The sequence below is a fragment of the Giraffa tippelskirchi genome, chromosome 4 (genome assembly GCF_054371585.1).
Source record: "Giraffa tippelskirchi isolate mGirTip1 chromosome 4, T2T-mGirTip1v1.2.pri, whole genome shotgun sequence".
Lineage (NCBI taxonomy): Eukaryota > Metazoa > Chordata > Mammalia > Artiodactyla > Giraffidae > Giraffa > Giraffa tippelskirchi.
Window position 1 is genome coordinate 132,253,329 of NC_137278.1, and position 24,316 is coordinate 132,277,644.

Sequence of the window (24,316 nt, forward strand, 5' to 3'; positions counted from 1 at the left end):
AAATGAGATAAAATCTAGAAAGAGAGTGGCACATAGCAGGCGGTCAGTTAATGTTTGACTCAGTCCATGATTCCCTGTGGGCATTTCCTCACAAAGCTTCAGGTGGATACTTCTGTAGCTTTCTATTCAGTTTTCTTTGGTATTTGTTCTAGCACACATAGGGGCTCCCACAAAAGTGACCGAGTGAAAACTTCTTGGCGGCAGAGGGTTCCTCGCCCCAACAAAAACACTTTCAGAAAATGCTACTATGGACCTTGGTTACTGAGCAGCGGTACCTTTCAGAACCCCTATGGTGCTGTCACATCCCACCTGGCTGGCCTGATTCAAATGGCTCATTTTGCCAAGGTCACACTGGTCGCTGATCAACTAAGGGAGGTGAAAAAGGCAGTTGCTTAGTTTTAGAAGGAGCACCGGTAGGCCCCAAAGATCCAGCCTCTTTCCACGGGGCAAGCCTATCAGCGTTCCTCTAGCGAAGAGCGGCAGCTCCCTAGGAGCCAATGAGTTCCGCTCCCTGGAATTATCCCGCCCATCCGTTGTGTCGTCACTCGGCCTCTTGTAAAACAGAACCAAGACTACGCTTCCCCTTAGCTTGCCTGTTGGCGGGTGTTTGCGTTGAAACTATACTGGAAGCCTGACCTTAAAGGGGAGGGAGCAGAGGGGAACCGGGGCCCTTTAAAAAGAGGCCAGCTGGTGCCTGCCCCTTTAAGGGCGGGGCGCTCAGACGACAGAATCTGAGCCCCAGATTACCCCGAGTTTCCGTCACAGGCTGCAAGGTAAGGCTCCTTCGCTGGGTCCGGGTGCCTGGCGGCGGCGGTTTCATCGCCGCTGGTCCTCCCCGGGCCCAGAGACACCCCAGCCCCAGTCATGCTGAGCAGAGTATGGAAGGAGCTGACTACGAAGTGCTATCCGTGCGAGAGCAGCTATTCCACGAGCGAGTCCGCGAGTGCATTGTGAGTCCGGGACCCGGGCTGGAAGGGTAGGAACAAGTTGGGGAGAAGCACGGGTGTCGCGGGAGAGGGAGACGTCCGGATCGGAGTGAGACGTCCTGAGCACAGCGCCGGCAGACCCTTCTTGGTCCAGGGGCGAGCGACCAAGGGCCCTGGTCCGACCAGTGCTCGGGCTGGCGAATCCCTAGATCGGCTCCAGCTGAGTAGCTGCGCGATAAACAAAGCCGATCGGTTTCCGTTCCTCCCCTCTACACGCCCCTCCCCCCACCCCGCCCTCCCTCCTGACCCCCACCCACACCGCCCCGCGCCCGTGTTCGGAGTGCGGGTCTTCCCGTGTCTGGGAATCTGGTGAGCCTGCTGATTTCAGTCAGATGGTCGGAGACGGACGGGTTTAACTTGGGGAAGGCTTGTTTGCAACTACTTCTCAAACCCAAATGATGTTTGATGAAGGGTAGATGAACAGGGAATTTTGGTGGGTTTCTCACTTTGGAGGAAAGGACTTCCTGGGGTGGATTCTACCATGTAGAAATGGAGAACAACTAAAGTGGCCCCTTCTTTTCCTCGTCCTTATTGGTGTTTTGTTAGAGACTCTGCAAGCCGAGTTTCCTAGCTTCGCAGCCATTCAGGGATTTCCTCTGAAGGGTTGCCCCCGGTGAGACCGAGGTTTCCTGGCTGCTTTCCTTAACTCGCTCACTGCCACCTAGAGTAACAGCTGAAACTGTCACACAGCAAGGGACTCCTCACTTCTGGGCCTGGGGCACCCAGGGGAGCTTAGGGGATCGCATCTTTCTTGCATCTGCTCTAAACTCTCATATCTTTCCCTTCTCCTCTCCTTCCTCAGAGCTCCCCAGGGTAGGGAAAGGGAAAGGTTTAGAAGAATAGAAGTTAGTGAGTGGAAGACCCACTGTGGGGGTCGTCCTTCGTTTTTCTCAGACTGGGCTCCAGTCTGCCCTGGGCAGCCTCAGATTGGAGGAGGGCTAAAGTGAGCCAAGGCATAACTAGGTCTACCTTTATCTGTGAGGACTGAAAAGTAGGGAGTTTATCAGTCCATGTGTGGGAACTCCAGATCTGCTTTCAGGAAGCTTTCCTTGTGCATTTCGTAGTGGAGAGTTGCACATGGCAGGGTTGGGCATATCATGGAGTCATACCCAGGCCTTGAGACAGCGGACAGCCAGAGACCCACTTACCTAGAGAACAGGGAGGGAAGAGATCTTGGACAGAGAAGCAGCCTCCTGGATGTCGCCCCATTCTTTAGTCCCATTAGCTGAAGACATCAGTGCTGGTCAAGGGCATCCTGAGGGCTTCTAGTACATCTCCCACCTGGCTCCAATCCCCTGCTCTAGAGAATCACCTAGCCTCTGCTGGACCTGCATGGAACTCCAACCTGAACTTTTGAGCCCTCCTGCCTTCCTGCTTATTTTACACACACCCAGGGCAGAGCACTAGGCAGTAAAAATCTTGGAGTTGAAATCTAAGTGGCTCATTCTACTCTACTTCCCTATTGTTAAAAGCTACAATTTTGTCTTAGACCCATGTTTCTCCTGGGATCTGTGTCTTCTCTCTTTGTATAGACAGCTGTATGCAGATTCCCTGTAGGGTCAGCTTCTCTTGGGGACTGGAGCTCCTATGAAACCGATCCTGCCTTCTTGGCCCACTTCAAACACAATAACATCTCAAGATTCTCTGACCCTGACTGTGGAGCCAAGGTGACCAGTGGCTCCTCCCCTGGGCAATAGCAGCTTACTTGGGGTAGGGTGGGAATGTATGCATGTGTAGGATAACCTGGCCAAGTCCTGCCATAACTGTCCATTGGAGGACTAGTCATCAGGGGCATGGGACAGACCCTGAGAGACCTACCCTGGGAGCTGGAAATCACTTTAGGTAGGGACCATGGATCGATAGCTTTTAAAGGTTTTGATCCCAGCTCTAGAAGCTTTATAGATGTGGAACCACAATTAAAGCCTACTATTACGGGCAGGGCATGAAAGAGACTCTGGTTTGGCCCAGAGCAGATCTGATCTTTTAGGGCTCCTGAATAAACAGAGTAGAAGCTCTGAGTTGGTCTAGGAACACGATTCCTACTTATTCTCTCCTGGAGCTTGGATCGATGTGGGAGTGGAGGGAGAGGGAGTGGAGTGCCAGCACAGTGAAGACATATCCTTCTTCCCCTCAAACGTGCTTTTCCAATTATGTGCTAGGAAGAAATCCCCTCTGGTTCTGTGGCCTTTTTCAGATGTGTGGATATGTGCATCTCTAGGAGTCTTCTCTGCTCATGTACCAACCAGGGTTCAGCTGAAACTATTTTCCCCCAGGGAAAAAGCCCTCATAGAGCTGGACATGGTGCTCTGTCCACAAGTGCATGGGTCAGCCCCTGAGGCCTTGATTAGTACTGGGGAGAAAGATGGAACCCCTGGATGTATGGAGCCTAATTTGGGGAAAGTGTCCCCATGGAATTAACAGAGAGGCCACTGGAGCTGTGGAATGTGTGTGGGGGATTAGAGCTTCTCATCTTGCTCACTTTCCACCACAGATCTCAACACTGCTGTTTGCAACTCTCTACATCCTCTGCCACATCGCCCTGACCCGCTTCAAGAAGCCTGCTGAGTTTACCACAGGTACCTGCGACTTCCCTCCTTCCTGCCTGCCCTCTGCCAGTGTTCCTGTTGCCATGGCACCAGCCTCAGGGGAAGAGGGCTGTGTTGCTTGCTGGGAAAGTAGAGGTGTCTGTTCTTGAGCTTCTGCCTCCCTTCCTCCACAGGCAGGGACAAGGTGGTATAGTGGAGAGTCTAGAAGGAGGGCCAGTCATGTAACTTTTATGACCTCAGTTTCATTCTCTACAAAATGAGCCTAACAATTTCTACCCAGTCCATTGTTATTGTGTGGACCAAATATGATGGCTAATGTGAAAACTCTCTGTGAACCTCAATAGGGCAACTGCAGGGTGAATGTTATCATGGGCACAAGCTCTGTCATGTCCTCTCCTAGTGCTCCTACACCCAGCACCAGAGACCTCCCTGACCACTCGGGTCCCAGGACCTGGTGATGGTGACCTTTCTCTTTGAAGATAATTCAGATTAAGGCTTTCAGTAGGCATCTGTGATTGAGGGGGACACATTTGTCCCAGTTCCTAACTCCAGTCTGTCCAGATCTTCCGATCCTGGTCTGAACCTTTCCTCCCCTCCAGATGGCTTCATGCACCCTCAACCAAGAAGGCAGCGACTTCTCAGTGTGATTCCCCTGGGGACTTTCTCTGTGATTTCCAACCTCCTTCCCCATTTCCCTTCACTGTACCTAGCCACTGATGTAACCAACCTCACAGACTGGTCATTTATTGTATTTTCAGCTTACAAAGAGGAACCTATGGTGGAGATCTGGGGAAGGAAGGAAGTGGGGGAATTTCATGCTCTCACCCCCTGGGACCGCTGATCTTTAAGCTGCCACCCCAGCAGAGTGGATTGTGGGGTTCATAGTGTGAGCTCTCCTGAGCCTCCTGTCCAGCTCTGCCTCGGTGGGCCCAGACCCCTCTTCAGGGGACAGGGAGGGAACAGGAGGATGCTGTGCGACACAGATGGTTCCCAGAGCTGCCCACTGATGACCTGCCTCTTCCCCATGCCTCTGTCTTTTGTAGTAGATGAAGAAGATGCCACAGTCAACAAGATTGCGTAAGTACTGCTGCCTCAACACCTAGCCTTTGGAAGCTGGGATCTAATGAGGCCCTGGGAGCAGGGAGAGAGTGAAATGTCAGAAGAGACAATTTCTGCTTCCGCCCCATTTCTGCCGTCTTCCGGCTTTACACCCTCCTGGGGATGCTTGGAAAAGCTGCTCTTCCTGTCTCCCTGGTTTGGCCAGGAGCTTCAAGGAGCCTCTTGTGGCCGGGAACTGTCTGCTGGGGGCCTGAGTCACCGGAAGCAGCTCCAGCTTGGCTTCACCTCCCAGCAGCCATTGGAGAAGGGGTGGGGTGGGGATGCAGACTGATGGAAACCCCAGGAGGTGGGGAAGGTGGAACCCCCGAGGGTGGGGCTTGCTTGATTCTGAGAGAATGGCCCTAACTTAACTGTAGGCTATTATTATCCCCTAGCACCTATAGAGAAAAATATAGAAATGACTCCTCTGGTTCAACAGACAACAAATTAAAAGGCAACCCCCACTCTCATTCCTCATGGACCAGCTAGATAAGTGTCCCTTCTTTTGAGATGATGCAATCTAGGGCACAGGTCTTGGCTGTGAAGCTGGGTTTCAACTCCCCTTGTCCCCCTTTGCCGTAGTGCCCTTATGCATATAGGGTGTCCCTACTCTTTCCAGGCTCAGAAATCCACATCCCTGAGGTGAGCAGAGAAGTCAGGCCCATTATCTTGGCATCATGCCTGGCACACTCTACAGACATTGCGGGAAGACCGCATTCCTGGGGACAGTCTGGGCAAGTGACATGGCTGGTGACCAGGTTCCCATGAATTCCTGAGATGTGCCCATCCCAGGTCCCAAGGCTTCCCTGGAGGTGAGGGCTGGGGTACGAGGCAGCAAGTAGAGTGCCAACTCTTTCCCTGGGTCTGTCATTGCTCCAGCTGGTTGTAGGAGGAGTCACAGGTGCCCATGGGATGAATGGGGCTTCTTGGGCCCAGGGAAATGAATGTCTGGGCTAAGCAGGGGCACTACCCCTTCTTTGCCCAGGCTTGAGCTGTGCACCTTCACCCTGGCAGTCGCCCTGGGTGCTGTCCTGCTCCTGCCTTTCTCTATCATCAGCAATGAAGTGCTCCTCTCACTGCCTCGGAACTACTACATCCAGTGGCTCAACGGCTCCCTCATCCATGGTGCGTTGATCCTGATTGCAGCTGAGGGTGAGGACGGGGAGCAGATCGGGTCAGGCAGACACAGACAGCCTGGGGCTAGTCAGTCATAGATCACCGCATCCCTTCCACTTTCCCTTGTCACATGGTCAGTCCTCAGTGGGTTGGAGCATCCCCCTTAATGACCATCTCTGCTTTTCCTGTTTTGCTCTAGGCCTCTGGAACCTTGTTTTTCTCTTCTCCAACTTGTCCCTCATCTTCCTCATGCCCTTTGCATACTTTTTCACTGAGTCTGAGGGCTTTGCTGGCTCCAGAAAGGTGAGTCCGGGAATGTATCTATCAATCAATCAATGCAGACCGGAAATAGAATTCCACTGAGATGGTTCAACTGAAGAGGTTTTAATGAAGAGACTATTTGCAGAGGTTTAGTCAGCACTGAGGAGCTTGAGGCACTAGTGACAACAGGAAGTCGTTACCATCCCTAGGCCTGAGGGAGCCGAAGGAAGAAATAATTTCTGGAACCCACTGATAGTTGAAGCTGAAGAGGTGTGGCCACCCAAGAGAGGAGCTAGTGTCAGAGATGCCAAAGGTGGGAGGAAACACAGAAAAAACACCCTGGCCTCTCTGTCTTCCTACCTTCCACTCTCTTGCCAGCCCTCCCCATTGGGCAAGATGAACAGAAAACCAGAGCTTGATTTTCTTTTTTTTAAGTGTCTTGTGGAATCTTAGTTCCCAGTCCAGGAATTGAACCCATGCCCCTTGCAGTGGAGGTGCAGAGTCGTAACCACTGGGCTGCAGGGAAAGTCCCAAGAGGGCAAAGAGCTTGTGTGATGCAGACCTCAGGGATCAGCTTCCCAGGGCAAGACAAGGATGGAGCAGGGGTCTGGGAAGGGGGATTGCAAATGAAGAATATCCAGTAGAGGGAATGGCCCGAGATTGTGGGGTAGGAGGACAGAGTAACTACGCAGAATAAGAAGGAAACACCCTCTGCTGCCTCCTGAATCCAGTCCTCTCTGGTTCCCAAGCCAGGCTGCCATCTCCCCTGTCTCCTTCCTTCCCTACACTGCCCCCCCCACCCCCAAAACCTACTGCCTCCTCCCATAGGGTGTCCTGGCCCGGGTCTATGAGACGGTGGTGATGCTGATGCTCCTCACTCTGCTGGTGCTGGGCATGGTGTGGGTAGCCTCTGCCATTGTGGACAACAACAAGGCCAGCAGGGAGTCCCTCTATGGTGAGAAGACCAGCTTCCTCCCCACCCCTCCGCCGGCTCATGTTCCTCTGTCTAGAACGAATGTATCCCTCTAAGGCGACAAAAGTTGAGACCTTCTCCCTTAGACTGAAGTTTCAAAACTGATGGGCTTCAGGCCACATCTAACCTGTGGAAATGTTCCGCTGGGCCCATGCAATGAGTTAAAAAAAATATATGAGTCCGTTGAAATTGGGAGATTTCACACTCATATCCAGGTTTCTGGTTGTGCTTAAGCAGGTTGAGGATCTGGCCACACTAGGCCCCAGTGACTTGGGCCAAACAGTGGCTGTGCCCTTTAGAGAGGGCTGAGGATCTGCAATTTGCTGTAGTCTCTGCCACTCCCTCTCCCGCCAGCCAGTTTTCCTCATCTTCATGACTTACCTCACCCCTGTAGACTTCGGTGTTGTGCCCCTGCCTGGTCTCTGGGGCCTGTCAGCCCCCAGTAAGCAGGAGGAGAGAGATGGGCTGACAGTACTTTTTTTTTTTTTTAATCTTCAGACTTCTGGGAGTACTACCTCCCCTACCTCTACTCCTGCATCTCCTTCCTTGGGGTCCTGCTGCTCCTGGGTGAGTGTCCAGAGCCTGGGAGGGAATGGGGAAGGTCCCGGGGCCAGAGCCCCCCCAGTAGAGGATGGAATGAAGGGGTGGGCAGGGCAGGCGGTAGAGAGAAGGCTCTGGCTTCTGACTGCCTCCTGTCCCCACAGTGTGTACTCCACTGGGTCTCGCCCGCATGTTCTCGGTCACTGGGAAGCTGCTGGTCAAGCCCCGGGTATGTAGTGCTCCTTGTCCTTGGACCCTGGCAGGGGAGCTTTCTGAAGATCTGGAGCCCATCTGTGAAGCCACTGTCCAGCTGTTCTGTGCATACCTTGCAGAGGGCCACAGCCTTTGCTGGCTCCTGTATCCTTGACCCCCAACATCTGGAGCTGGTCACCAGACATGCAAAGCAATACACAAGACAGTTGGGAGGGACTGGATAAGGTTGCCGGTCACAGGGTGGTGAATGAGGGGAGGGGAAGGAAAAGGACAATGGATCCTTGAAGTGAGCAGGGTTCTCTTGGGCTCTTGTGATCAAGGAGCCTCTGACAGTCCATCCCTCCCTTTGCCTACGCCCACAGCTCCTGGAGGATCTGGAGGAGCAGCTGCACTGCTCAGCCTTTGAGGAAGCAGCTTTGACCCGCAGGATTTGCAGTGAGACACAGTTCTTCCCAGCTGGCATGATGGGCGTGGCTTGGGCAGGGGTGGCGGGACTGGGGGACAGCACCATCTTCTCTGCCCCCAGATCCCACCTCCTGCTGGCTGCCCTTGGACATGGAACTGCTGCACAGACAAGTCCTGGCTCTGCAGACACAGAGGGTCCTGCTGGGTATGTGGGTTGGTAGGCTTTCCCCAAGGAGAGAAGCTCCTCCTTTCAGGCCCTTGCAAACTGCTTTCCCATTCCCGCACAGAGAAGCGGCAGAAGGCTTCAGCCTGGCAGCGGAACCTGGGCTACCCCCTGGCCATGCTGTGCTTGCTGGTGCTGACAGTATGTACACCAGACTTGGTGGGGGTGGGCAGTGGTAGCACCTTGAGTACTCTAGCCCTTCACAGGGAGGAGGAAGGAGGTGCAAGGACCTCCTTCAATAATAGTAGCTGCCTCTCAACGAGTAATTACTTTTGCGAAGCACATCAGTCCCCATTTTGTAGATGAAGAAACAGAAGTTAAAGTATTTACCCAAGGTCACACAGGGCCTAAGCCATTGTGCAGGTTTGCTCTGGGATGAAAATAAAGGTTAAAATCCAGTCCATCCCCTCAACTTGCTACATCGTGGACTTGGAAATAAGTCTTACTGGTTTGAAAAAAGATGTATATTTTTCTATTTTGCCTTTTTGTGACTTCCCTGGGAGCTTCCCAGGTGGTGTTAGTAGTAAAGAAGCTGCCTGCCAGTGCAGGAGACATAAGAGATGCAGATTCTATCCTTGAGTTGGTAAGATCCCCAGAGGAGGGCATGGCAATCCACTCCAGTATTTTTTCCTGGAGAATCCCCATGGACAGAGGAGCCTGGTGGGCTACAGTCCATAAGGTGACAAAGAGTCAGACACGATTAAAGTGACTTAGCACGCATGCATGCATGGGACCTCCCTGGCAATCCAGTGGTTAAAACTCTGCACTTCCACTGAAGAGGGCGTGGGTTCGATCCCTGGTCGGAGGAACTAATATCCCATGAGCTGTGTGGCATGTCCAAAAACACCCCAAACAAACAAACAAAACTGTTTGGGCTTTATGCATCTGTACCTGTAACTCCTCTATAAGATACTCTCAAAAGTGCTCTGTTGCTAGCATTAACCTTCGGGAGGCCCCACACAGCGAACTGGAAACTGAAAACGATGGACCAGAGAGTCTGCTCTTAACATTCTCAACTCTGGATACATCTGTGGGCTGGGACAGGGGTGGGCGTCTATGACCTTGCCTCCCACAGGGCCTGTCTGTGCTCATTGTGGCCATCCACATCCTGGAGCTGCTCATTGACGAGGCTGCCATGCCCCGGGGCATGCAGGTACCGGGCTGGCCTCCCACCCACCCACTGCATCTTTTTGGGGAGGGCCTGAGCAAGGCTGGGTGAGGGGGCAGAAAGTGAGGCCAGAGGGGAGGCCGGGCGCTGGTGGTGTTGATGACGATGGGGAGTGCTGCACGGTGACACCTCTTTGTCCCTCAGGGTGCCTCCCTGGGCCAGGTCTCCTTCTCCAAGCTGGGCTCCTTTGGTGCCGTCATTCAGGTCGTCCTTATCTTGTATCCTTCTGGAAACCTACCATTGCCTCTCTTCTTCAAACCCATCTCCTCTGGGGTTCTGGGCGGAGCTACAGTGGGAGTGAGGGGAAGCGGGCAATACTGGGCCAGCTCGAGGTTCAGAAAGAAGAAAAACACTTGATTGAAAAGGAGGGCTGAGGGGAAGCAAGGGCCATTCCCGTTGAGACAAGGCGTTGATCCTTGGAAGTGGGCCAGTTCTTCCCTAACCCAGTGGCAGTTACCTGATGGTCTCCTCGGTCGTGGGCTTCTACAGCTCTCCACTCTTCCGGGGACTGCGGCCCAGATGGCATGACACAGCCATGACGCAGGTAGGCCATGATGCAGGTAGTCGGGAACCTGCCAGACGGGAGTGGAGGAAGCATCCTGGGAGCGTACCTGGGCACTCCGTGCTGGCAGCTCTGTGACCCTGACCTCCCCTTTCCTCATTCCCACCCAGATAATTGGGAACTGTGTCTGTCTCCTGGTTCTAAGCTCAGCACTTCCTGTCTTCTCTCGAACCCTTGGTAAGTAGCAAAAGGAAGTAAGGGAACTGGCTTGTTTTGAGTACCTACTGGTATTAAGCAGACCCCTTATATTCTTGCTCTCTCTGATTCCCACAACAAACCTATGAGGAGATATTACCTCCATTATACAGATGGAGTAACAGAGGCTGTAAAGTGCTGTGCCGGGCTTCAGAGTAGTGTTGCTTCAAAGCTCATATTTTTTCCATTTGCTACATCCCACGGCCTCTCCTATTTACTTCCATTTTTTCAGTGAAGAAGCACCTCTTTCCCCCAAATCTTTCTTTGAGGGATCATCTGATAAACGTTTTTTTTTCTTTTGGCTGCATCCATAGGGCATGTGGTGGAGAAGGCAATGGCACCCCACTCCAGTACTCTTGCCTGGAAAATCCCATGGATGGAGGAGCCTGGTAGGCCACAGTCCATGGGGTCGCTAAGAGTCGGACACGACTGAGCGACTTCACTTTCACTTTTCCCTTTCATGCACTGGAGAAGGAAATGGCAACCCACTCCAGTATTCTTGCCTGGAGAATCCCAGGGACGGCGGAGCCCGGTGGGCTGCCGTCTATGGGGTTGCACAGAGTCGGACACGACTGAAGCGACTTAGCAGCAGCAGCAGCAGCATAGGGCATGTGGGATCTTAGTTCCCCAACCAGGGATTGAGCCCATGCCCCCTGCAGTGGAAGTACCGAGTCTTAACCACTGGACCACCAGGGAAGTCCCAACATTCTCATTTTAGAGATGAGAAACAGGAGAGCTACTTGATTTACCCAGAGTTACACAGCTAGCCTAAGGCAAGGGCGAGTCAGGCCAGAACCTCTATCCTGAGCCCCAGTCCAGTGCTTTTTCTGTACACTGGGCATCAAACAATAAGCTCAGTTCTCCTCCCATCTTTAGAGCTAGGATCTAGATGATGGTGGGGAAGATGGTGAACCTATGTGACTCCCCTACTACTTCGGGGTAAACTAGTTACACTTTTGAGCATTACCTGGTAAAAGTGTTCACCCCAAGGTAGTAGGGGAGTTACATAGGTTCCTCACCTCCCCCACCATCATCATCCATCTATTGTACATTATCAGTTGTTTCCGACTCTCTGCAACCCTATGGACTGTATCCTGCCAGGCTCCTCTGTCCATAGGATTCTCCAGGCAAGAATACTGCAGTCTGTAGCCATTTCCTTCTCCAGGGTATCTTCCCAACCCAGGAATCAAACCCAGGTCTCCTACATTGCAGGCAGATTCCTTACCATCTGAGCCACCAGGGAAGCCTTATTTAGTATTTAAATCAGTTCTATTTGGTTTTTAAGTTTATATTCTCTCTACTCTACCATCTCTACTTATGCCTTGGGATTTAGGATACTTGGCCTGTGGGTCCAGTAGTTAGTTCCTTTTAGGTTGGAAGCTGGTAGGAATGTTTTTTTAAGAGGGGGAGAGGCTCAAGAATTTTAATTTATGATAATTATATTATTATTATTAGGGGCTCAGTAAGTGTTGGAATAGTGCCTGGCACATATGGTTCCTCATGTGTGTTGTCTCATTTAATTCTCACAGTCCCATTATTTTGTCTACTTGTTTTTTTTAATTCCCTACTTTATAGTTGAAGAAACTGAGGCACAGACATTTAAGGAAGTTGCTTCAGATCACAGTTAGATGGGGTGGAGTTCAGATATGAACCAAAGCAGCCATAATAAGAGCCCATCTTCTTAGTGGCCACACTGCTCTATCTATTAAAAAGAACACTTGGTGACCAGCTTGAGGTTTCTGGCCCAGGAACAAGTAGCAGGCCCAGGGAGCTCCTTGGGGCACCTGGAGCCAGAGGGGATCCCCCCAACCCCAACACACACAGACACATACACACACACACACCCTGCAGGAGAGGATGCCAGACTCTGGAAGGGAAGTTGGAACAAGCCTAGCAGCTGACACTTGCTTCAACAGCCCTGAACTGTCCCTGAGACAAGTTGGGAGGTAGGAACAACTAATGTGTAGAAGCCAACCTATCAGTTGCAGTGTTGAGATGTGGCCACCAGGAGGCAGAAGCTCAGCTCTGAGCCAGGGAAGGGCTGGGGAGCCTACCTCCCATCCTGGCCTTTGTACTTCAGGGCTCACTCGCTTTGACCTGCTGGGTGACTTTGGACGCTTCAACTGGCTGGGCAATTTCTACATCGTGTTCCTCTACAATGCAGCCTTTGCGGGCCTCACCACTCTCTGTCTGGTGAAGACCTTCACGGCAGCTGTGCGGGCAGAGCTGATCCGGGCCTTTGGTGAGAGGGAGTCAGGGCGAGGCTGGTGGGGTGGTTGTGAGGTGGAACTGTCTGGAACAGTGGTCATCCCAAGCAGAGGAGATGGCATACTCAACACCCATTCTTTGGCTTCTGAGGACTGACCTAAACCCTGCTTCTGATTACCCCTCTGCCTCTTCCCCAGGGCTGGACAGACTACCGTTGCCTGTCTCTGGTTTCCCCCGGGTGTCTAAGAAGACCCAACACCAGTGACCTCCAGCTGGGGCTGGGAGGGAGAAAACTGGACACTGCCATCTGCTGCCCAGGCCTGGAGAGGCACCCAGGGGTGGGTGGCCCTCAGGACCTGGAATCTGAGAGGGTGGGTGGCAAAGGGGAGCTGAGCCTTCTGCACTGCTGCATAATCTGAGCCAGAGTTTGGGACCAGGCCCCCTTGCTTCTCCAGATTTAACTGTGGGCCCCAGCATGGGGTGGGGCTGGGGACTGGGTCTGGCTCCTGGTCTCAAATCTGTTTACACGTCAATCTGCCTCACTGCTGTTCAGGGCCATGCCCGGAGCCATGTTTACATGATTTGATGTGCAATAGGGTGGGGTGGGGGCAGGGGAGGGTCAGAGCCAGTGGCCAACTTGGGAGGCAGATTGTCTTCCTTGCCTCTGGCCCAGCAGAGCCTAAGCACTGTGCTATCCTGGAGGGGCTGTGGACCGCCAGAAAGAGGAGGGCATAGAGAGGAAGAGGCCACAACCATCAGCAATAAAGTTGATACCAGGGTTTTCTTTGGTTTTTTTAAAGGTCCTGTCTCTGTGTCTGTTTGAACAGCTTTACTCCCACCAGTCCTGAGTCTACAGAGGGAAATAGAGGGGTCCTTCTCACCATCCTTTCCCTCTTCTCTATCTGCATTCTCAGTGACCTCTTGGGTCACTTGGGGACTTGGGTCTGGTGTTAGGCCATACAATCAGGCAGTGGGAAGCTCCTCCTCCCTTGGCCTTCCTAAAACCTGGCTGGTCACCTGAATTTTCCTTATACCCAAGCCTTACTTCTTGGGTGCCTTGGTTATTGGGGGTAAGTGGGCATCAGCATAGGAAGAGGTAAAAGAAGGGGCTGCCTGACAAAGGTTTGTGATTCCTACCTCTGAGAAGAGCCTAACTCTGTATTTCCAGATGCTATCAGTGCCTTGAATATTCTGCAAGCCCTCCTGCTATGTTGGGGGTAGGGACAACGTTTCTGCTCATGGTTATGCAGAGTGTACATTGCACAACTTCCAGGGGCACCATTCAGCTCTTAGTCACTGTGTGCATGGTTACTACTACTATTTTTTTGCAAATGGCAAGCCAGTGACTTGAGGAAGGGCTGCTTTTTTCTAAGGTACACAGGTTACTGTGAATACTAGCCATGGAGCTGAGTGAGTATGGGATACAAAAAAAGAATGTAGTTGCCATAAATACTTTCTGAACACCTACTATAGGCCAGGCACTCAGCTAAGTTTGTATGTAAGAATTGCTTTGTCTGGTAAGGGTGTGTGTTTATGTACGTGTGTGCTAAATTGCTTCAGTCACTCTTTGCAACTGTATAGGCTGTAGCCCACCTGGCTCCTCTGTCCATGGGATTCTCCAGGCAAATATACTGGAGTGGGTGCCATTCCCTTCTCCAGGGGATCTTCTTGACCCAGGGATTGAACCTGTGTCTCTTAGGTCTTCTGCATTGGCAGGAAGGTTCTTTACCACTAGTGCCACCTGGGAAGCCCCCTAACAAGGGTGACATAATTTTAATACCATACTGCAATGAATGGTGGTTAATTTCTCATTCTCAAGGAAACAGAGGTCCAGTGTCAGGACATTAGGGAAGGCTTCTTAGAGAAAGACTTCTAAATGACAGTAGATTAATGGATGAAGTGTTGCAGCTTCAAAGCCTTTGACATGAGAAAGACCTGAATGGCTAGAAGCAGAGCTCCAGAAGGTTTGGAGAAGGGAAAAGATAAAGAGATGTCTTATGTATGTGTGTGTTAGTCGTTCAGTCATTTCTGACTCTGCAACCCCATGGACTGTAGCCTGCCCAGCTCCTCTATCAATGGAATTCTCCAAGCAAGAATACTAGAGTGGGTAGCCATTCCCTTCTTCAGGGGATCTTCCCAACCCAGGAATCAAACCTGGGTCTCCTGCATTGCAGGCAGATTCTTTACCTTCTGAGCCACCAAGGAAGCCCTTATAAGATGCCCTGATGGAAGGTAAAGGGATGTGATCATCAGCCTGTTAGAGACTATGACTTTAAGTACTGCTGTCCTCCAGCAGTTTCCAATCCACAAGCTGGGTATCCGGCAAGGATAAGAGAGGGGACAAAAGTTTGAAGTCCTGAACCAGACTATCACTATGAAGGTCTGTTCCTGATTCTGAGGAAGCTCCCAGCAGAAGACTACAAAGCTACCAGGGAAAAGGGTTCCCTGGTACCCATCCCTTCCAGTCCTGGTTACTGCTAAGGAGAGATGGAAGTGGGGGAGGACACAGAGAAAAGAGTTGTGTGCCCAAAGAGCTTTATTGGCCTTGGGCAGGAATTGGATCCCATACCTCCTAGATGATAGCAGAGGACGCGCTGTCAGGGTAGGCTTGGGGAGAGCAAAGATCTAATTCAAGTATCAGAGGAGGATGGTTTGGTGCCACACATAAGCTTAGAGGGAGAAGGATGCTTATCCAGGCAGTCAAGGATTAAAGCTGCTAGAATTTCCGAGGCAGGTGCCTGCCTGGCTTCCAGGATGGAAATGAAGTGGACCAGCGGTGGCCAGCTAGAGCCCCCGCCCCGGTGGGAGGGGGCGGGACGGTCCTGGGAGAAGGGCGGGGGGCGGGGCCAGGGGCCACTTAAGGCGGAGCCGGGGCGTTCTGGCAGCGCCGGAGCCAGGCGGCAGAGCCCGGCAGGGTTGGCACTTACCCACGCCCCCCCCTTCCCTGCTATGATGGCCCGTCAGTAGCAGGTTCCAGACCCCCCCAAGGGTATGTAGGCAGAGCTAGCAGCAGCCAGGTGCGCAGAGCCACAGAGCTCTAAGGCACTCTGGGGGCAGCTCTGCCTGCTGCGCTCTCCGGTGCCTGGGGAGATGCCCAAGTGACGGGTGAGCTGGTGAGGACAAGAACGTTCCCTTTTGGCCCGAGTCCGCTGCATCCATGGCGCTGCCGGCCAGTCTGGTGCCCCTGTGCTGCTTGGCACTTCTGGCGCTGCCTGCTCAGAGCTGCGGGCCGGGCCGGGGACCGGTCGGCCGGCGCCGCTACGTGCGCAAACAGCTCGTGCCGCTGCTCTACAAGCAATTTGTGCCCAGCGTGCCCGAGCGGACCCTGGGCGCCAGTGGGCCGGCTGAGGGGAGGGTGACAAGAGGTTCTGAGCGCTTCCGGGACCTGGTGCCTAACTACAACCCTGACATCATCTTCAAGGATGAGGAGAACAGTGGTGCAGACCGCCTGATGACCGAGGTAAGGAGGACCTCTCCCCACCTGCTCGAGGGCACGTCAATTTCTCTGCTCTCCTCTAGCAGCTGGGGGGAGGGGTGTTGAGCTGAGTTTCATCTATAGAGACCTTGATCTCAAGGACCTACCTCTACTTCTCACCCCTCCCCCCTCAAAAAAAGAACACCTCTGCTGGCTGTATTTAGTGATCAAGAGGGATCCAGGGAGAGGCTGGGCTGGGGAGGGGGAGGAGGGACTAGTGAGAGTGAAGCTGGGAGAGACAGGGAGGGCGGGGAAAGGAGGATGGCGGCAGGCGAGACGGGAAATGGCTGAGGCGTGGACCGGGGGTCAGCTACCGAGCCAGGCAGGAAGGGCTGGGGTGAGCTGGGGGCCAGGCGCTGGCTAGGCAGCAGACAGAGTTCTACCCTTAGCCTGGCTCCTGACCTGGTAATGTTAAAGCTCAAGGGCCAAAGAGACTGAAGGGGCTGGGAAAGTGGTGACCAAAGGTCAGATCATCAGGGCCATCTACCTGAGGAGGGGCTGGGCAGGAGTTGTGTTTGATATGGGAGAGGCACCCCAGAACTGGGGTAAAGCTATCTATCTAGAGTCTAAACGACTGTCCTGGAGCGAAAAGCAATCTCCAATGGGAAGAAAAGATGGACCCCCCACCTGAGACCCAGAGGGTTCCTGTGTCCCTCAAACGCAGTTTAGCTCAAGGACTTTCCTTGGAATTAAAGGGTTAAAATGAATTCAACGACTATGTATTGAACATCTGCTGCAGACCAGAACCTAACCAACAGCCTAGGGTGCGAGGAGAAGGAGCACCTCTGGCCTGTGATCTCAACTGTCAGAGCTGGAAAGAAACTTGGAGGTCACATTCTTCCATCCTCCACCTCCCATTTTTACATCTCGGAGCTGGGCCCCAGGAGGAAAAGCGATTTAATCAAAGTCTTAAAACTAATTAGTGGCATGGCTGAGTCTAGAATTCAGGACTCCTGATTCTAAGTCCTATACACTTTCCATTACACCACCTAATTGTGTATGGAGTGGGGAGGTGGGGGGAGCGGGAGGGGGACGGATTTCCTCTGATTAACTGCCGTAGTTTTCCAGGTTACTTTGTTAGGAAAACCTGTCCAGGGGAGAAAGAATTCCCTGAAGCCTTACCTACCCAGAGATTGGGAAGGGGAAACGCCTTCCCTCCTTGGTCATGGAGTATCCTGGCCCTTTCCTCTGGCTTCCACCTGCAGCAGAGGGGGCAGAACGAGAGACAGGACCAGGAGAATTTCTGACAGGCCCGGGAACCCCCTTCGTCCTGCTTATCTCCCACACCCTGGCTGCAAAAGGCCTTCATTGAGTTGGCTCCGCACTGGGCTGCTGCCCCCGCAGGTCAAGGCCTCAGGGCCTCAGTAGGGGACAAAACGACAAAAAGTTGGAAGGAGTTACCACTTTTCCTGTCTTCCCCCTCCCCTTCTTTCCAACCCTGCGGAGGTGGATAAGATTGGGGAAAGAAGGGCAGGGGGAAATATCCCTCTGGCCAGTTAGGAAAAAACCAAGTCCGAGGAGAGACCGGAGCAGGGAGAAGGAAAGGAAGCGGTCCTTTGCACCTCCTCCCGTGAGGTCCGTGCTGTGCTGCGCGCCAAGGTCTCTGGCTCCCAGACTGGAGCAGCCGAGATAACCGTGGTCTCCCTCCCCCGGTGCAGGCTTCCAGCCGCGGCTGCTTTTCCTTCTCTCCACTCCCACCCTGCAGGGGGCCCCCCAGATCCGCGCAAGGGCAGCTCCCGTTAGTCTCAGGTGCTACTCCCACGCCTTTCTGCGCGGCCTCTGGAACAAGAGACCGAGCGCTGGGGGGCTCTCAGGGCTGGCAGAGCCTGAGCTGGAACTGGGAGGGCCGGCCGCGCTGGGGGAGGGGACCCGGCGGGCAGGAGCTGGGATGGGGGGCGCGGCTTTCTGCCCTTTCCTCTCCCAGCGCCGGGGCGGCTGAAAAGCGCCTTTGTGGATGGAGCTGCTGAGTCCGCTTCTCCCGGCGCGTCCCCAGCCTCGGCCCGGGATTCTCGTTCGGTTAAGTCATCCCGGAGAATGGCCATTGTACTTCGCGCAGCCCCCGCCACCCCAGCCCTTTTTCCAGCAGCGTAGATCCCGCACGGCTCCTCTGGGGCACCTCTGTGGGGGGCACTCGCACCACGAAAGGGTTAATGCTAGGGGCTGAAAGGAGGAGGAGGAAGGAAGGAAGGAAGGAAGCGGTGCCCGGTGCCAGGGAAGGCAACGAAACAAAAGATGAATCAGGAGGAGGGAGGGCAGCCGGGGCTTGGGGCGGGGGCCAGGCTAAAACAGGGACTCTTCTCGCGGAGCCAGGCTGCTCAGCCCTTCCTTGACCAAGCTCCCACCCGCTCTCTTGCCCTCTGCCAGGTTGAGCTGAGGTTCCAGAACAACTAGGGATGAAGGGCAGAAATCAAAAGTAGGGGAAAGAACTAGGTTTGGGCGCTCCCTTTCAACCTCAGGGTGACTCCGAAGATCGCCAATGCCGCCCTGGCGGGCGTAGGTTAACGACGACACCCATTCAGATTCTCACTTCCCCAGGGCACTCAAAATCTAGGAGGGAGTGGAAGGGGTGGGGTGGGGGGGCGTCGGGAAAACAAGAATCAACTCTCCCGTCCAGGTCGCTTTTGCCCCCGTGGTGGTGGTCGTGGTACTGAGCAGACTGACTTTATTCCCCGCCAGCGTTGTAAGGAGCGGGTGAACGCGCTGGCCATTGCCGTGATGAACATGTGGCCCGGAGTGCGCCTACGGGTGACCGAGGGCTGGGACGAGGACGGCCACCACGCACAGGACTCACTTCATTACGAAGGACGTGCCTTGGATATCACCACATCCGACCGCGACCGCAACAAGTATGGGTTGCTGGCGCGCCTGGCCGTGGAAGCCGGCTTCGACTGGGTCTACTACGAGTCCCGCAACCACGTCCACGTGTCCGTCAAAGCCGGTACAGTAGGGGGTGGGTGGTGAGGTCCCTTCGGGAAATTGAGGGTGCACAACCCGGCTGCGACCCTACAGGAGACCAAAGAGGCGTTGGCGTTGTTAAACCAGACTTCCATTTCTGCCCGGTTGAGACCAGATCAGGGGTGACGTGCTTGTTGTTTCGGGACTGGTGAAGTCTGTCCTGAGCTTGACCCACGTCCTTCAGAATCTTTACTAACATTCTGGAACCGCTGGTCTTCAGTCCTCTCTCTCTGCTTGTTCCTTACAGATAACTCCCTGGCGGTCAGGGCAGGCGGCTGCTTTCCGGGAAATGCCACCGTGCGCCTGCGGAGCGGCGAGCGGAAGGGGCTGCGGGAACTGCATCGCGGAGACTGGGTGCTGGCGGCAGACGCTGCCGGCCGGGTGGTGCCCACGCCCGTGTTGCTCTTCCTGGACCGGGACTTGCAGCGCCGGGCCTCTTTCGTAGCGGTGGAGACGGAGCGGCCCCCGCGCAAGCTGTTGCTCACGCCCTGGCACTTGGTGTTCGCGGCTCGGGGGCCAGCGCCCGCGCCAGGCGACTTTGCACCGGTGTTCGCGCGCCGGTTGCGCGCGGGGGACTCGGTGCTGGCGCCAGGCGGGGACGCCCTTCGGCCGGCGCGCGTGGCCCGCGTGGCGCGGGAGGAAGCCGTGGGCGTTTTCGCACCGCTCACAGCGCACGGGACGCTGCTGGTCAACGATGTCCTGGCCTCATGCTACGCGGTTCTGGAAAGTCACCAGTGGGCGCACCGCGCCTTTGCTCCTTTGCGCCTGCTGCACGCGCTGGGGGCGCTGCTTCCGGGCGGGGCAGTCCAGCCGACTGGCATGCATTGGTACTCTCGGTTCCTCTATCGCTTGGCTGAGGAGCTGCTGGACTGAGCGTTCCAGGCCTAAAAACCTCGTGGCACTCGCCTAAACGCGAGCGTGCGGGCTGAGATCAGGGGATATGCGCAGTAGACGATGCTGATGGGGGGGAGGGGGAGGGAGAAAATGGATGAGATGGTTTAGGGGCAACCTCTAATTGAGAGGTTGGGTCCTAGGTAGGTGGGATTGATGATGGATACTCCTTGACGAGGACTATTTCTCCTCTTATTCCCCAGTGCCTCAGCCCCACTCGATTATTTTATTTTATTTTCTATTTATAAATTGTAATATAATGATCTGCTTGCCCAGCCTGGCAAGATGAGGGGCTGAGGCACGGTCATAACATTTTCCTACAAGTGAGCTAATAAAAGGAAGGGTTCCAGGAGCTTATTGGGAAATATCTCTATTCAGATGGTGATTTGCCTCCAGATTGGGGGAGGGGTATGGAGAAAGGGGACCATACCTTATTTCCCATCACCCCTGTTTCCCAGCAGGTCGTCCTGCCTTGCTTCTTCCTCTCTGGAGGCATCCTGGTCGACCAGCAACAGAGACCACAAGAGTCTGCCCTTTTCTAGGCTGCTAGTTCTATTTCCCACCAGAGAGTACTAGCATTCTGCCCAAGTGTCTGCATACCCGACTGTTGAAGAGACCAGGGTTATCCAAAGAACAAGACAACTCAAACGCATTCTTTCTCTGTTCATAGGGGCTCCAAAGGAGGTTCAAGCCATTTTAGGTACTGATACTTAAAGAATTCTGGCTCCCATTTGCTAGCCTGCAGCCTCCCCTGCTCAAGAATCACCATAGCCTGCATTCTACTCTGGTGTGTGTGCAGTGGGGGGCGGAGGGGGGGTGTCTACATGGGACTGATTTTTTTTTTTCTGGGAGGTCATTGGACCAACTCACAACTCATGGCAATCCCTCAGCTCAGTTCAGTCACTCAGTCATGTCCGACTCTTTGCAACCCCATGGACTGTAGCATGCCAGGCCTCCCTCTCCATCACCAACTCTCGGAGTTTACTCAAACTCATGTCCAATTCATTGAGTTGGTGATGCCATCCAATCATCTCAGCCTCTGTCATCCCCTTCTCCTCCCGCCTTCAATCTTTCCCAGCATCAGGGTCTTTTCAAATGAGTCAGTTCTTCACATCAAGTGGCCAAAGTATTGGAGTTTCAGCTTCAGCATCAGTCCTTCCAATGAATATTCAGGACTGATTTCCTTTAGGATGGGCTGGTTGGATCTCCTTGCTGCAAGGGACTCTCAAGAGTCTTCCCCAACTCCACAGTTCAAAAGCATCAATTCTTTGGTGCTCAGCTTTCGTTACAGTCCAACTCTCACATCCATACATGACTACTGGAAAGACCATAGCTAATTCATAACTGGTAGTCTCCATATATTCTTGATCAAGAGAAAGAACCTGCACAGAGGGCTGGAACCTGTTCTTCCTGATGTGCTGAGCACAGAGAGCAACTTCAGCCCAAACGTATGGCAGCAGAGGGGACATAGGCTCTCCAAGCAAGGGAATGTAGAAATTAAAAACTGAGCCCCCTTTCTGATCAGCTGTCCTGGTTATTTCTTCTGGCTTCCTCCCCCTTTCCCCTCTCCCCTCTCCCCTCTCCCGTTATTGCTAGCTCTGCTTTCCCTGCAATCTAGGCAGGCAGGTGCCTCTGAGTTAGGAATGGAAGCTCCAGGGGAGTTGCAGTGCACTGGAAGGAGAGTGTCAGGGCCTGGAGGATGGTTAAGTGTTGGTGGTACCACCAGGAGCCCACCCTTCCCTGTAGCAGCTGTGCTCTTCCAGGGCAAGGTCCCTGCTATACACCGCCCTCTAGTGGCCTTCAGGATCGGTTCCCTTCTAGGTCCGAGGAAAAAGGAACTATATGCTGTACAGACGGTGGACTGGGTGTGTGCAAAATAGCCTTCTCTCCCGAGGCAAGAGGGGGTGGATGGGCATGTTAAGTTGCCAGGGCTGAGCCACAGGTGTCAGGGGCTGGTGAGGAGCCCACCTGCCTCTCATTTGGAAAGTGTCACTTTAGCATCCCTTGTTCCTCGTTTAACTCTGTGGTTCCTGGAAGCTGGAGGTATACTGTAGCCTGTAGTAATCCAGATTTCATGTGCATCCAAGTAGCCTACTTATCTGCCTCACCCTGGGCCCCTTTGAGTTCAGTGTTTGGAGGTGAAAGAATACTTAGGGTTCCAGGTAGTGCTTGATAAAACCAACATTGGGAAACAGGCGAAGTTTACCTTTGCTCAGTGGTAAAGAATCCACCTGCCAAGCAGGAGATGCAAGTTCAGTCTCTGGGTGGGGAAGATCCTCTGGAGAAGGAAATAGCAACCCACTCCAGTATTCTTGCCTGGGAAATCCCATGGACAGTGGAGCCTGGCAAGCTACAGCCCATGTTAGCGACTAAACAACAACTAAGTTTACCTTTATATTCTTCCACAGCCGTTTTCTTCTATCCTCACCAGGTGCCCATTACCACCACCCTTCCCCTTTCAGAGTGACTTCAGAAACACACTCCAAGCTGTGGACCTTTCCTACTTTCTAAACCTACCCTTTTCTCATTCTGTCAGATCCTGATGCCCTCCTGTCATGTCACTCCAGGTGATGACTAAACTTATAAATTTCTATGTTGTTGATGGGTTCCTTGTTTTTACTACTCTTCTCACATAATGCATGTATCTTAAAGGCCTGCTGAAAATAAGGCCTTAAACCATAAATCCATAATGGTGCTGATTCCTAGCACCTTAATGTGTTGGGCAGGAGATATTTGGGGACAAGGAGAATCAATTGGTTTCCCTTAAACTACATCCTGTAGACTACTTCCCAGGTTGCAGGCTCACCTCTCACCTCCCCCACTCGCACCCCCACTTTCATTCCTCGTTATTGTTTTCCTCTTGAGGCCCTCCCAGCTTCCTAAAATAAAATCCATTACCTTCCCTCAAGCAGCAAAGAACACCATCTCTATGAAGATGGCCAGGAGGCATATTTAACTGGGCCACAGGACATCTCCAAGAGCAACACCCCTTCTCATTAACAAAATAGGCAGTGAGGATTAGGGAAAGGGCATGACTTGGAAGCCAGGCAGACCTGGAGTTAGTGATCCCTCCCTGACAAGATCGTTGACATAGCAGTGTATGTGCTCAATGTGGAATGGATACTATCAAGTTTTCTGTGCTCTGCACCTATTTCTCACTGCCTTTGCTGCTCTGCTGTCTGTAGACTGTCTGCTCTACCACTGTACCAGAATCAGCTTTATCAGTGGTTCCCAGACATTTGGGGGGTTGTGTTGCCCCTTTACTTGTTGGATTTCATAACATTTCATTCTTCAGAAAGTGCTATGTGACAGATGTGGGTTTGCTTTAGAACTGAAGTATAATTAAAAGTAATCTTGTTTCAAGAATTTACAGAGCATTTTGTTGATCATCCTGGCAAGACCTCTTGGCATTTTGGGAAACTGGAGTTGAGAAGCACTGTGTTGAGGTTCAGGTGAACTTTTGGGGCTTCCCAGGTGGCTCAGATGGTAAAGGTTTAGGTGACCTTTTTATTGCCCAGCATTCAGATTTTTCTCCCCTTCCTTTCTTCATCAGGATTTGCTGAACATACACAGTATAACATCATATTAGACACTGAAAAACACAAAAATTAAGAAATAGTTTCTCAAAAGTTTAAGATGGTTAACTCCCTAAGCAACAGTGTTACTTAAGATGAGTTGAATGGGTGGTAAATGTCATATTTGTACCCGGAAGGCCTTGTGGAGAAAGTAGGGCCTGAATAGGATGTTGTAGCATGTGTAGGTAGAGGAGACTAGAAAGGCCATTCCAGATAGAAGTAACAACATGAACAAGGACTTGGAATCTGGGATGTGAATGTGCAGGCTGGTTAGAACAGGAGAGTGGGAAGTGTAACTATAGCTAATGCTGCCTGAGAACTTACTACCGGCTAGGCCCTGCTTTAGCACTTTACATGCATTCTCATTTAGTCCTCACATAACCCAACGAGATTGTATTACAGATGAGGAAACTGGGGCAGGAATAACTAAATAAGACTGCCTTCGTGGATGGGGCCACATCCTATGCGGTCTTAAGCTAGTGTTAACTCTTCCTCATTCCCTTCACTGAGTCACTAGTTAAGTCTCACTTTCTGACGGTTCTCTCTCATTTTCATTGACTCTTCTTCCTCCTGTCTGGAGGACTGGCTTCCTTACCTGGCCACTGCTTAAGGAAACACAAATGTGGGTGCAAGTTTCTGGCAGTAACCCATAGCAGGTGGGTACACCGACCCAGAAAGCAAGAGAAGACTCTCAGCTCTTTTTGAATGAGAGGAGAGGGAATATTGAGCTTTGTTATGGACTGAATGTACGTGTCACCCCCAAATTCACCTGTTGAAGCTCTCATGTCTGTGTGGCTGTATTTGGAAATGGGGCCTCTAAGGAAGTAATTAAGGTTAAATGAGGTCATTAGAGTGGGCCCTGATCTGACGGGATTAGTGTCATTTCAAGAAGACACAGGAGAGGGCTTGCTTTCTCTCTCTTCAAG

The 24,316-nt window shown here is 52.8% G+C and overlaps 2 protein-coding genes across 47 annotated transcripts; both read left to right on the top strand.

The window, feature by feature from the left end:
• Positions 1 to 758: 758 nt before the first annotated feature.
• Positions 759 to 14,494, top strand: LMBR1L (limb development membrane protein 1 like). 46 transcript variants are annotated; one of them, XR_014083795.1, is made up of 20 exons: positions 759 to 950; positions 2,519 to 2,653; positions 3,478 to 3,562; positions 4,576 to 4,609; positions 5,250 to 5,442; positions 5,616 to 5,755; positions 5,946 to 6,049; positions 6,836 to 6,962; positions 7,479 to 7,547; positions 7,685 to 7,749; positions 8,096 to 8,168; positions 8,260 to 8,343; positions 8,426 to 8,502; positions 9,437 to 9,514; positions 9,674 to 9,747; positions 9,983 to 10,073; positions 10,202 to 10,268; positions 12,367 to 12,528; positions 12,692 to 12,865; positions 13,171 to 13,293. XR_014083795.1 is itself a non-coding variant. In XM_081596760.1 (19 exons), exons 5-19 carry the CDS (start codon positions 5,408 to 5,410, stop codon positions 12,757 to 12,759), a joined length of 1,314 nt encoding a protein of 437 aa, XP_081452886.1. In that variant the 5' UTR covers positions 759 to 950; positions 2,519 to 2,653; positions 3,478 to 3,562; positions 4,576 to 4,609; positions 5,250 to 5,407; the 3' UTR covers positions 12,760 to 13,293. The 46 variants fall into 46 exon arrangements, 22 of the variants coding, with proteins under 22 accessions (XP_081452886.1, XP_081452882.1, XP_081452867.1 ...); XR_014083788.1 differs by lacking the exon at positions 5,250 to 5,442 and having other exon boundaries at positions 4,291 to 4,609; positions 5,616 to 5,782; positions 12,692 to 12,832; XR_014083793.1 differs by lacking the exon at positions 5,250 to 5,442 and having other exon boundaries at positions 4,291 to 4,609.
• An 883-nt stretch (positions 14,495 to 15,377) lies between these two features.
• Positions 15,378 to 23,181, top strand: DHH (desert hedgehog signaling molecule). Its single transcript, XM_081596766.1, has 3 exons — positions 15,378 to 15,954; positions 18,646 to 18,907; positions 19,172 to 23,181. The coding sequence occupies exons 1-3, from the start codon at positions 15,652 to 15,654 to the stop codon at positions 19,795 to 19,797; spliced, it is 1,191 nt and encodes a 396-aa protein (XP_081452892.1). The 5' UTR covers positions 15,378 to 15,651; the 3' UTR covers positions 19,798 to 23,181.
• Positions 23,182 to 24,316: the final 1,135 nt, after the last annotated feature.